Source organism: Eublepharis macularius, chromosome 14 (genome assembly GCF_028583425.1).
Source record: "Eublepharis macularius isolate TG4126 chromosome 14, MPM_Emac_v1.0, whole genome shotgun sequence".
Classification (NCBI taxonomy): domain Eukaryota; kingdom Metazoa; phylum Chordata; class Lepidosauria; order Squamata; family Eublepharidae; genus Eublepharis; species Eublepharis macularius.
In genome coordinates this window covers 25,175,364-25,188,824 of record NC_072803.1, presented here as the reverse complement: position 1 = coordinate 25,188,824, position 13,461 = coordinate 25,175,364, and the positions used below count along the sequence as shown (strand labels likewise).

General features: G+C 47.3%; 1 protein-coding gene across 2 annotated transcripts in view; it reads right to left on the bottom strand.

The window, feature by feature from the left end:
- Window position 1: 1 nt before the first annotated feature.
- Window positions 2–13,461, bottom strand: part of ADGRA2 (adhesion G protein-coupled receptor A2) — a 115,781-nt gene continuing 102,321 nt past the window's right edge. For both annotated transcript variants that reach the window (XM_054997199.1, XM_054997200.1), the window contains 6 exons: window positions 13,056–13,264; window positions 11,958–12,085; window positions 10,463–10,586; window positions 9,222–9,367; window positions 8,164–8,253; window positions 2–5,939 (listed from right to left, as the gene is read on the bottom strand). In XM_054997199.1, coding sequence (XP_054853174.1) covers window positions 4,706–5,939; window positions 8,164–8,253; window positions 9,222–9,367; window positions 10,463–10,586; window positions 11,958–12,085; window positions 13,056–13,264 — 1,931 coding nt within the window. In that variant the 3' untranslated portion in view covers window positions 2–4,705. The remainder of the gene's footprint in view (window positions 5,940–8,163; window positions 8,254–9,221; window positions 9,368–10,462; window positions 10,587–11,957; window positions 12,086–13,055; window positions 13,265–13,461) is intronic.

Genomic DNA, 13,461 nt, shown 5'->3' with positions numbered 1-13,461 from the left:
GTTTTGGATGTTGCAAATCTTTTTAATATATTAAAACAAGAAACATCTGCTAGAAACAGTTCATTTATATAAAATGCAAACAAACACAATGATGAAACTCTTTAAATGCTTTCTTTGGCACAGTTCTCTGTTTGATATGTCATAGGCTTGTAATGTAAACAGAAAAAGAAGGGTAATAATACAAAGCTTTCCTGATTAATACTGTTTCAGTGTAGCAAGCGTATATAACAGGTTCAGCATTGCCAATATCATGTGGGCTGCAGCATGGACATATAACAACATAGGCTTTATTAAATACAAAACTTATAAACCCAAGCAGGAATTTTCATAAAGGTAAGAAAAGGGGTGAGAAATGGAGGACTTCAACTGAGTCACTAGGAAATACTTGTCAAAACAATTGAAGGTGCAAAGGAAGGGACCTGTTTTTGGAAAGTGGTGGGGGATGGGGAGATTAAGTGCCTTTTAACCCCATAATGGCTGCAACTGTCCATGCCAGCTCTTGGAGCCAGTGTGGATCTAGTGATGGCCGATGTTTGTCTGGCCAATCTTGCATTATGTGCTGCCACGAGCCAAACATGCTCTTTGCAGTTCCTCAGAGGTAGGTTTTGTGCAGGCGAAGAGGCTGAAAATGGCTGCCTGTCTGCGAGGTCCTTTATTTTCTGCCCAATGTGCAGAGCCAAGGGCTTCTCTTAATAAACACTGAATGGTTGATTTTTTTAAATGACAGCACACTGTTTGGACTAGCACAAGTAAGACACTGGAAGCAATTTCACAATTTTTTTTTAACTTGCGCATACGCAGTTCCCCAGTCCATTTGTCCTGCCTGCCCCCAGATGAGGCGTCTTCAGGGGATGAAGAGCTGAAGGGGCAGTGCCTGTTTCCTGGGAAGATATATGCCACTTTCCCCACCCACCCCTGCCATGCTGCCCTAGGTCAGCGTATTAGTTGTTATTGTAGGTTCCCTACTAGGATGTTTGCTGCTGTATGTGATACAGATACTGGTAAGCAGGGGGCAGAATTGTTGAGGGAAATTCTGTTTTCTGTTGCTGCCATTTCTCCACTGAAGTTTCCAGTCTCTCAAAATCAGCTTTCTTGAAAAGTGTTTACACTGCATTTGAAGATGGATCTGCAGATATTCAGAGGCAACAATGGGGGGAGGCTGCCTGTCAGCATCCGGTTGGCCACTACTGGAAAACAGGACGCTGGGCTAAATGGAGCATGAGGTTGATCCAGCAGGGCTTTGTTCTTATACCTGCGTTTTGAAAGCTGCTGCTGTTGCCTGATTAAAAGGGGCAGAACTTCCAACCTAAAGCATCGGGACAACGCAGCCCTTTCCTACTATGAGAGACATACCAGAGAGAGTATGGAAGAGAGTTACAGTGCAATCCAGCGCAGATAGTTTTAGGTGGGTAGCTGTGTTGGTCTACAGTAGGAGAGCCAGAGCTGGGTCCAATAGTACCTTAGAGACCAACTAGATTTCCAGCATATGAGCTTTCAAGAGTCAAAGCTCTCTTCTTCCAAATGTATCTGACAAGGGGAGCTTTGACTCTTAAAAGCTCATACCCTGGAAATCTACTTAGTCTTTGAGGTACTACTGGACCTGAATCTTGCTATCCTGTGCAGAGTTACTCTGGTCTAAGCCCTCTGAAATCAATGTGTAACTCTGTATAGGATCACAGTGCTAGAGAGAGAGCTCTTAAGGGTTTTTAGCTTGTTCTGGCTACAGTCAATACGGCTTCCCAACAAAATCTTAACTGCTCATGGACTTCTCTAGAGTGCTCTGCCACAAATGTGGGCTTTGTAAACATTGGCATGGTGATCTTTCCATCGGTTCATCCAACATTCATATGATGCTGAAAGGCTCATAACCACATGTGGGGTATGGCCAGTTATACAGAAAAGACCCACACGGGTGGCCCTGCAGATCTTCAAGATTATTCTCAAATCACTGGAGGAGGATTCTAGCACCACAGAAGGTGCCTCCCATTGAAAGACACCTCATGGTGGATCTTGGGAATATTTCTTCAGGGCAGGTTGCCCTAACATGAGCCTCTACAGTTGTAGAAGTTGCTCCCTTTAAGTCAGAGTATGGCTAGCTCTTGCTCTCTGCTGCTAACATTTTTGCATTATCAAGTGTGAGTCAACTGGACAATTCATTACACACGGTCACTTTAAATTACTACCACACCTCCTCTGGAACCCTTTCCTCTACAAATGAGGCAGTCTGGCTGTTAATCAGCAATGAGGAAAGGAGAAAAAGGAAGAGTCTTTTTCAGACAGCAAGGTGCAGATTAAGGACAGGTATTTGCCTCTTCCTTCCTTGGTTCCTCACAGGTATAGATTACAACAGCCTCCACAAAATGTGTCATGTAAACAACAACAGCTGTTTTTTCCAGGCCAGACAATCTGCACAGTACCTTTCACCAAGGAGAAGCCGGTCTAGCTCAGATATCTTGGTTTTGTTTTTAATACATTTTTTTAAAAAAATGTAACAAGTCAAAAAGTAGTTGGCCCTTTTCTTTGTGTTGAGCTATGGGTTTTACTTTGGGCAACTTAGTCATCCAGAGGGCTAACTTTTTGTTTAAAAAAAAGGTAGCCAAACTAAAGTTTTTTTCCCTTTGGAAAAAAGAATTCTTGTCACTCCACATCTCTGTTCAAAGGTTTGTGCAATCATGCTGAAAGGATGGGGAGGCCAGACCTCTCCTTATTTGAGCCCTATACTTGGGACAAACTTGCCCTGCTGTCCTAAACCCCCACACATGAAGCTGCCTTATTCTGAGCCAGACCACTGGTCTTTCACGGTCAGGACTGTCTACTCAGCCTGGCGGCAGACCTCCAGGGTCTCAGGCAAAGGTATTTCCCATTACCAACTATGTTATCCTTTTCATTGGAGATGCCAGGAACAGAACCTGGGGTCTTCTGCGTGCAAAGCCCTGCTGCTGTGATGTGGACCCTCCCTCAGTGTTCCTTATGTTCTGAAATCTTTGGGAAGGCAGACTGGGAAATTAAACATCCTCACAACCAAAGCCTGATTCTCACGTGCAGAAGGATGAGGTGGCAGAACGGACTGCTCTGCTGTAGACGGCAGGTGGTGAGTCCTAGCTTTGAACGTTCCTTCACGTAAAACCAAATCAGTCCTGCAATCTAGCACAACTGGCGGGAAAAGTTCTATGGCCTTTCTTTGCTTCCTGTGCTGCGCTTCTACTTGCAGGGAACTGTCGCCCCCCAATAGCTGCTAGAGGAGTATTCCAAAATGTGATCCTCTAAGATCTGCCACTTGCAGTCTCAGTTGGGGCGCTCTGCATGTGTGAACCAGGCCCAGGTTTCATGTGTGCAATGATTATCCTTAGGTTGCAAAATGTGGAAAGAGGGCCACTGCTTATTGCCGTTTGGCAAGAACCATGCCTCCGACTTGCAGAGACAATAGTGGCGGTGCCTCACCTCCTGGGGAAGCTTGCCTTTGAGAAATCCGCAGGACACGTGGACGTGGCCACTACCAGCTCATTTTTGATGTTACACATTCAGCATAGCTTTGTGCACGTGATTTCTTAAACAATTTGACAAAACACCCACAGCATCATGGACTGCATCTTTTTTTTTTACAAAAAGGAGATAGAGGTGTTGAAAAGTGTCTAATGCAAAACAATCCTTAAAAGATGAAGAGTTTTAAGCCATCTGGGGCTTTTCCTTGCAAAATATGAGAAATATTCTCTCATTTTCTTTCCAGTCTCGCCACTTTCTTAATGCTACTCTAAACAAGAGCTTGGACTAATGTCCTCATTGCTCATAAGATCTTTTGTGGGGAGCCTTTTGACTCTGAGGCTGGAGGTAACCAAAGGTTTTTATGGCAACTGCTGCAGTCTGCCAGCTGCTGTACACTCGTCACATTATCCTTGGCCACAAGTTCTGTAGGTTTATGTTGAAAAACCTATAAAGCCTGTTTGAAGATAGAGAAGACTCATAAAAAAGAAGCAAGTGTACACTCTGCAGGCAGGATTACTCCATTGTACATCCTCTGGTCCCTTGTCTCTTACTTTGGTGTGATGCTGCCGCAATCCCATGACTGCATCAAAGATGAGCTGGAAGGAAGTTGTGAATGGACCCTGAGTTAAGTGCTAAAGGAGAGGGGAGAGCTCCTTGACATGACACTGATTGCTTAACGTAAAGCGAAGGCACTTCCACTGGATAGCAATTTGCCTATACATATGTACATACAATACTTGAGATTTCAGCTTATAAACACTGCCTTCCCTCCGTACGATATACAAAAGCAACTAGGATCTAAGTGACATGCAGGAAGGATTAAAATTGATTGCAATTCTCCAGGACGCTCAAGAACAATGATTGTCTTTCACATGACAACCTTGGCACCTTGGGGAGGGAGGAGTCTTCTGCTCATTCTATGGAGAGGGGAAGATTCCTTGACCAACATTACCTGGCGTCTAGAAAGTCAGATGTGGGGAAATGTGCCCTACTTCTTAAGGCATGCACACGCTGCCCCTGCTGCTCTAGTACCAGGTGAACCTTCCTCGGTCCTGTAAGCAGACAAGCAAGGAGCCTGCAAGCTCTTGCCAGCACTGCCCAAGACCCCTTTAGTGCACAACAATTACCTCTGCAGCTTGCTTTTGCAGGCTCCGAGATTCCTATGGCTCACAGCTTCCTACCTGCTTGGAAACCTGCCACTGAGTTGTAGCAGCCTGACTTCCTACACTGTCGTCTCGCTCTTCCACAGACCTGTTTTCATGCCCACCGTGCTATCCGTGCTGGTGAGGTTGATATCGTACTTGCTGCCCTTCAGACCCCCGTTCTGGTTAGCCACATTGAGTGGGAAAGATCTCCTCTTAGTCTCTTTTTCCACAGCGTTGGCCTGGTGCTTCAGGTTGTCTCTGCTGACACTCCGCCGCTGGGCTCTGCTGTAGTCCGCCGCTTGATGACCACTGCTTCCACCCCCATCACTCAAGTCTGACTGCGTCAGGGCTGAGTCCAGGTTTGGAACCACCTCCTGGCGCCGATTGTTCAATGGGCTGTTCCGACTGCTTTGGTAGCTCTCAGATAAGCTGTTGTGGAAGCTCCCACTCTCGCTGGTGGGGTGTTCCGAGGCAGGTCCCCGCAGCGCCTTTAGACGCTGGTGTTTCCCTTCCCGGTACTGTTTAGTCCTGCTTTTGTGGTGCCTGCTTCGCCCATGGAGGTTGTTGGCGTACCTGGGGGCAGGGATGCTCTTGCTGTTGGGTGGCTCGGGGTCCTCGTAACAGGGTGTCGGCAGAGGGCTGCTCTCAGCCTGCCCAAGGGCCACCTGCAGATTGTTGAGCTTGCAGGAACTTGGGGCAGAATTAGTGCTGCTGGGAGACGATGAGGACTTGACAGAGTGAGCCGCCTCGGGGCTGCAGCCAATGAAGACTTGCGAGCCATCCTCTACTCCCACCCCCGGGTGCACGTAGGCTTGCATAGGCAAAGCGTTCCTGTAAGATGGGCAGCAGGAGAACCAGGAACTCTGCACGTCCCTGCGCCGGGCACAGTGGTGAATGAAGATAAAAAGACCCAACACGATGGCAGTGACTCCATAAAGGCAGCTGAAAACAACTCGCAGGAGAAACCAGCGTTGGGATACTGCTGTGGCCCCGAAGGTCCACAGAGTGATGTACAGGAAATGGGTGATCATCAGTGCCCAGAATTGCACCCCCAGAGAGTAGGTGCCATCAGTATCGGCACCATGTGGGCCAGAGTTCAGCGTGACCGAGATGGAGCCTGAGTCGGTCAAGAGGTTACTGCTGCCACCCAGGCGTGGTGGGCTTTCCAGAGGCCTGGGCATCTCCTTTGGGTTCTTGGCTTGGCATTGCAAACTGATCCCGGCACACAGGAAGTAAATCCAGGTGATGAGCAAAATGAAAGCCACGGGTACGTAGAATGCCCCAATGCTTGGTCTGCAGGCCAGCCAGCAGCTGCAAAAGGAAGGGTGGGAGGAAGGAGAGAAAAAAAACCCAGCCAATCAGCAAGTGACTCATGCCCAGGTTGGCAGCACAGAGAAGTGGAAGGTAGTATATTAAGTTGTACTAGGGACAGGTGAGAAAGTTTTACCCATCCCTTTAATTCTGACAGTCAGATTGGGGTTGCTTCCACAACAAAAAGTTTACTTTAGGTGATACATACACAATATGTATTGATATATACACACACTGGTGATAAGACTAAGATTGGGGGGGGGTGGCATTTTTCTTTCATTCATTTGCTGCAAAAACGTCAGCATGTGCAGTGGCTAGTGCACTGGATCAAGACTGGGGAAACCTGAGTTCAAATTCTATTCAACTGTAAAGCTCATTGGCTGACTTTGAGCCGATCACTCTCTCCTTGTCTCAGAGCGGAACTAGACGAGACGAATTACACGAGGCTACGCGAGTGTCTAGAATCAGGGTTATTCCTACCTGCCCATGTCTATTTCACCTCAGGTGAACATGTGTCGTAAAGCCCTAGTTCATGCACATGTTGGGTAACTGGTGTAGTCGCAGTTGCAAGTGTCCATGGTCATAATCAGAGAGTTGCCATTGCAGAGCATCAATTTTGGGTGGCTTCCACTTCCCTCTCCCCTCTTTTTGCGCTTAGATCCATCTTATGCTCAAACTGTTTTGCTTTTAATCTGGCATGTTTTAAATTCTCCTGTTTTCTAGTTGACACTGTCGCCTCTCTACTGCTCCTTCCTGCACTCTCTTCCCCCCTTAACTTCCTCCTCCTCCTCCCCATGCAGCGACTTTGGTTGGGATAAGGAGGAGGTAGGAAGAAAGATCATGGCAACACGGTTAAGCATCTGAGCAAAAGTTCAGAAACATGCCTGATACATGAACCTGAAAAGGACAAGGTAGGGGGTATTCATTCTCCAGTTTACCTCAGCAATACAGATCAAATTGGGTAAAATTTGACCATTGTTTCCAATGGGAAATGCCATTTGGTGATTTTGAGGGGCGCATTTTAGGACCAAATTTTACCAAATTTGCTGGGGACCTACTCCTAGCTGTTCTCTAAAGACCCCCCAAGTTTCATAAAGATTGGACTTCAGGGGCACATTTTATAGGCCCCCAAAGAAGGTGCCCCCAGCCACCTCCCATCTCCATTATTCCCTATGGGGAAAACTAGGGGAGCAATCTAGGGGGCTGGGGTGGCATTTTGCAAGCAAAATCCACATAATTTGCATGGGACCTACTCCTAATTGTCCTCTAAAGACCCGCCCCCCCCCCCCCCAAGTTTCAGGGAAATTGGACCCTGGGGAAGGCATGTTCTGTGTGTTTTTGTAGTCATAGGAACAAATGGGGTGGCTGGGGGCACCTTCTTTGGAGAGCCATAAAATGACTCCCCAAGGTCCAAAATCCACCAAATTTGTAGTGGAACTACTGCTAACTGTCTAAGATGCTTTTATCCTTAACTTAGCGGGGAGAAAAGCACTTCTGGAGAGATAAGAGACAATTGTGGGGATGGTTCAGTTACCTTCATCCACACGTCTCTCTTCCTCTACAAAATTTAACAACAACTACAACAGCTGTATGCTTATATACTGTTCTTCTATACAGATTAGTGCCCCACTCAGAGAGGTAAACAAAGTCAGTGTTACTATTGTCCCCACAATACAGCTGCGGATCTGGGGCTCAGAGGAGTGGCTTACCCAAGGCCACCTGCTGAGCTCATGGCAGGAGTGGGACTTGAACCAGCAGACTGTTGGTTTGGAGCCCAGCCACTTAACCACTATGCTACAGCAGCTCTCAGCAGATCCCCCACCCTGTGTTGGTTGGGATAGCCACATCTTTAAACAAAAAGTTCTGCTGGCATCTGAGCCTGAAACTTTCTTAATATGCACATCTATTATACATTAACACTTAATGAACAAAACCTTTCAACCAACTGAGAGCCCCATGAAGGATGCGAATTGTAATTACTTCTGTGGATGATGGGACTTGCTCACTGCTAGTGGTAAGAGCTGCAAGTCAGGCGAGTGCACGTTCCCTTTTGCCATCATCAGCAGCCATAACTTCTGCCGCTGCAGCGCTTGGCTGCTCAGGGGTTCCCAAACAGGAGATAATAGCAAGGAGGACTCATCACCAGCAACCTCATTCCTGTCCAAAGATGAGGCTAGATATGTATGAAACTTAAGCATGCAAAGCGAAGGTTGTGATTGCTTACTAGGAGTCGTGGTCCCCATAATTGTGGATATTGACAGCTGCTGTAATCCCACAGATGATGAGGGGGATCCCGCCGGCGATCAGGTAGAATCTGAAGCCCAAAGAAAACCATTATGAACAAGACTCCTGCCCTGAATATTCCAAGGCTCAGAAACAATGGGAGAATAAGCCACTATAGCTATCACATTTTTCTTCCCCCAAGGCCCTCAGGGGTGGGAGAGGGGTACTGGTTTTCCCAACTTCTGTGTTATCACCACAGGTGGGTCTAGCGCCACCCAGTCAGAATCATGGTGAAGTGGAAATTTGAACCCAGCTACCCCCTGCCCTGATTTGGATGGTCCACGCAGCCCAATCTCATCAGATCTCAGAAGCTAAGCAGGGTCAGTCCTGGTCAGTATTTGGATGGGAGACAACCAAGGAAGGCCAGGGTTGCTACGCAGAGGCAGGCAATGGCAAACCACCTCTGAATGTCTCTTAACTTGAAAACCCTAAGGAATCACCAGGGCTTTTTTTCAGCGGGAACGCGGTGGAATGGAGTTCTGGCACCTCTTGAAAATGGTCACATAGCTAGTGGCCCCACCCCCTGATCTCCAGACAGAGGGGAGTTTAGATTGCCCCCCTGTCTGGAGATCAGGGGGCGGGGCCACTGGCCACGTGACCATTTTCGCCGAGGGCAATTTAAACTTTAAAAAATTCTCCCCTTGTTCCAGCTGACCCAAAGTGACATCATTGTGCAGTCCTGAGTTCCACCACTGAGTTCCATCACCTCTTTTCCCAGAAAAAAAGCCCTGGGAATCACCGTAAGTCAGCTGCGACTTACAGACAGACTGAGTGTCCAATCCCTCCTTCGCCACAGTGCTCTATTTCTAGGGGTTAAAAAGGGCAATCCCATTGAAAGGCCCAGGAAGGGTGGCCTGTCCTGGATCTGGTAATCATAGGAGGGGGTTTCCTTTGCAAGCCCACACTCAAACACTCCGATCAGGATTCCACCCACACATTCCACACACTCCTTGCAGTCCCCTCCCAATCAGCTCCTCTGTGTTGCTTCTTTCTCCGTACCGTAGCATGGGTCGTGGGGTTGGCAGGGCTGCTTCCCCTTCCTGCGGCTGTGGCGCCTTCCACGAGGCTTCCTTGTAGATCACTCGAGCCATCACGGCCATCCACAGGAGAGTCGACAAGGAAGAGTAGTGGAGAATGATGCCAACCTGCAGGGAAGCAGACTTATTAGAGGACACAGACCTCTGCTAGGATGGCTTGTTCGGGAACTCTGCACAGATCAGAGTCCTACAGATCGATTTGTGCAAGGAGGGGGAAGTGTGCAACACAAATGTGTGTCCTTTGCCAGGAGGTCTATGGAGTGGATAAGCCTCTATTCGAGACTGATTTACTTGAGATTCATCTCCATGTGGACTTCATTGTAACCCAGGAAGCAGCCAGTTGCTGCAGCTGGCCCTGGAACAATCTTCTTGTTCTGAAAGCCTCTGCCTGTTGCTGCTACTTTTTATTTTTTGAGAGCTGCTGTAGAATAGGGGTTAAGTGGTTGGGTTGCAAATCAACACTCTGCTGGTTCGAGTCCTACTACTGCCATGAGCTCAGCAGTTGGCCTTGAGTAACCCACTCCCCTCAGCCCCAGCTGTATTGTGGGGATAAGAATAACACTGACTTTGTTCACTGCTCTGAGTGGGGCACTAATCTGTCTAGAAGAGTGGTATATAAGTGTAGTCATTATTCTATTCAGAGAGACTCTTTGGCCATTATAGCAACAGAAAGACAACACCTGCTTGAATCTCCTAGTGGCCATTACCACTAGGAGTGATTTCCACAAATTAATATACCTTCTATGAAAAAGTACTTTGGGCTTATTTGTCTTGGCGAATGCTGGGAGATTTTGAAGGCAGTGCCTGGGGAGGGTACAATTTGGGAAGGATGAGATGATACTTCTGGGTGATATTTCTGGGTAAAGACCATAGAGACATGGGGAAATTCCTAGAGTATCTCTATGGAGGCCATTTCCTAGCCATTTTTTCTTTCACTCCTCAGTTTCTTGAGGGTAGGGGATTGGGGCTGAAGGCAGGGGTTTACCCATGAAGATGAGCAACTGGCTAGCTTGCCCAGTTGGGTTTGGGCTCCCTGATGCGCACACATGGGCCTTTAAAGACACCTGTCTATCCTCCATTACTTTGTGTTTGCTGGGGGAAACGCTAGGGTACTAAGAAATACTGCTGTTAGAGTGTGCATCTGCCATGGCCATCAATGGTGCTCCTATAAAGAAACATCAAGGCAAGGGTGACCATACTCACTGCTTGACAGATGACCAGGTAGTCGGTCAGGGTGATGCCGCCTGCAAACACGGCAGATGTCATGGCAATGTGGAAGCAGAGGTTTAGCAGCATATGCCAGCATTTCCGTGAGATGCGGATGGTGCTGAAAAACAGACGCCAGAGAAACATGGACTTTGGTAGTCTCGAATGACAAGCGAGAGAACCCAAATTGCACAAACCTTTCTACCCCTAAGCATGACAAATGGCTTGAGACTGCCACATTGAGGGCTAAACTGCACTGCATGTACCATGCTGTCAGATGCTGTTGGCTCCAGGTTGCGTGGACTATTGTGAGAGGTGGGGCTGTCCATCTTTCCTTTCCTGCCACCGCTTTGCCCAGTACTACCTACTGCGATGGGCAAGTGGCTCTTCAGGATCTCAGACAAGGGAAAGTTTCTTCTAGCACCTGCTACCTGTGATTCCCTAACAATATCAGAAATTCGAAACCACCTAACGAAATAAAGCTCTTTTAAACAACTTCTATACAAATACTTCTCATGTAATTCAGTAGTAACAATTGCCACTCAATAAATACAATAATAAATCGTTTCCATCACCATTAACACAACGTCGTGTGGTGCTCCAAAAGAAGGCTGCCTTGGTGATCTTGGTACCTTGGTGATCTTAATGAAAGTCTTTGCATATTGGAAATTACGTCGGAATATCTTCCATCTTTGAAAAAGAGATTCGGAAACGGGACCTCCAACCGGTCGTCCCGTCAGACGGTTGTATCCACCTGCGTGCTGTTGGACCTATAAATGGACCCACGATCTTATGGACAATTAATTATATGCAGAATGAGATTTATTCTGAATAGTTGTATGGAACAGAACGGTCGTGGGTGATACCAACAGCTGAATTTTGCACTAGCATTTTATAGGTCTGGAGAGGAAGACTGTGTGCATTTCTAAATGAAATGTAATGAAATGGAAACGATTTATTATTGTATTTATTGAGTGGCAATTGTTACTACTGAATTACATGAGAAGTATTTGTACAGAAGCTGTTTAAAAGAGCTTTATTTCATTAGGTTACTGCATCTCATGACCCTCCGTATTTGTTACCTGTGATTCCCTAACAGCAGATGAAACAGGAGGGCAGCTTTAGTTTGCTATTCTTGCCTCCAAGAATAAAGTTTTGGTTTGGCCAGAGGCACAAGCCCTTGGGCATGAGCCAAAAGGCTCCTGGGATATGGCTTGTGTCCTTTGACCTTGGATGAGCAAGCCCATGGCATCCGGGAATGGCTCAAGATACGGTTGGGGTTTTTTGTTTGCTTGATTTAAATTGTATCTTTTCTTCTGTTATATTCAATTGAGTTTTTTAATTATTGTTGTAAGCCCCTTTGGGGTGAAACACACATGTTAATAAGTAAAACATGCCAACAATGTCCTATACTGCTGGGACCCAGCCCCTTCCAATCATGGCTGTCTCCACGACATGATTGCACGGCTAGAATCCAAAGGAGGCTACTTACCTGTGGTTGATGATATAGGTGATGATGGTGGCAAAAAGGCAGAGAAGGAGGAGGGCTGTGCAGGTGTAAATGATGGGATACAGCACCTCGACTGGGCTCTGTGACTCACGTGGGAAATTGCTCAGTTCCTGCATTGGAGAATATGGTTAACTGACATGAGAGACCTGGAAGGGGGAGGAATTAAGAAAGCTAATGGCAGCTCAAGGGTTAGGGGGGGCCGTCCTCACTGTTCTTCCCCCTGCAGACAGCAGTCCTAAAGAGTTTAAAGTGGAGTCTATGCAGTCAGAAGGTGGGATATGAATATTTTAAATAAGATAAACAAAGCACCGTCTTGCACAGAAAGAAAGTTTTTCCTGGGTCACGGTGGCATGACCTTCTTCCTTTGCATCCTTTCGGAGGCAAGTGAAGACGTCTATGTTTCCTCAAACTTTGGAGAGTCCTGCTCTTAAACATATTCTGCTGCTGTTTTCATTTCATGCAGTTCTTGTTTGAGTGACAACTGTTACGCTTTCTGATTTAATTCTCATTGGTTTCTAGGACTTTCTTGTGTTGCTTCTGTTAGAAAGTGCCCCAGAAACAACATCTGAAAGACTGACTATAAATACTGCAAATAAAAACCAATAAACCAATAAAATGGACACTAGGGTTGGAAGACGGATTATGAGAATAAGAGGCCTCGCCCCTCAGCAAGGCCAGCTCCAGATTGGGAGGGGAGGAATGGTTCTGGGTAAGACATCCTACAATAGGCTCTATACACTGAGCACCACCATGCTTTATGCGCCTCCACTCCATGAGCCTCCTTCACATGCACACCCACCTCTCTGAGTCAGTGAGGTTGGGCAAAAAGGACCCAGAGCATCAATATTACACTTTCTCCAGAATCTGTCCAACTGGGACGCTGGAAATTGCCTCAGAGGCCTCTGGGATGTTGCAAGGGCCTCTGAGGTGTTCTCCCATTTCTTGGTCAAGTCTGGCCACTCAGGGGAAGGTAAACCGATGAGCCACAGCAGGGACCTTCCCATGCTAAGCTCTGCAAGAAATGTTAGGGCATGCCTGTGCACCACCCCCACCCCCAGATTTGTTCCACCTCATGCCTACCATCAAGACAGCAATGTTGCTGAGGTGCTGGCAGCTGACGGTGGTGACATTGAGCTCAAGGCCAACCAGCTGACATCCTTCCGCTCTCCATCCGCCATAGCCAGCCAGAACGTCAAAATCCCAGTAAGCGGCTGCGCGGTCAGCCCCCTCACCCAAATGCCGCAGTGAGAGGATGACAGGCTCCGTGAGGTTGTTCACTCCACAGCCATCTAGGGAGGGAGACAGAGGGGTTGACAAAGGGGCTGAAGCCCACTCGATCATTCACATACATCCGAAGCATGGACTCTACTGCTGAGCCACAGCCCCCTTACTAGTCTAGTCTTTCCCTCCAAGGCACATAAGCTAATGAGTTAGAGACCAGAGACTTCACCACTATGTTGCCTTACATACTATCTGTTGCTTTAAA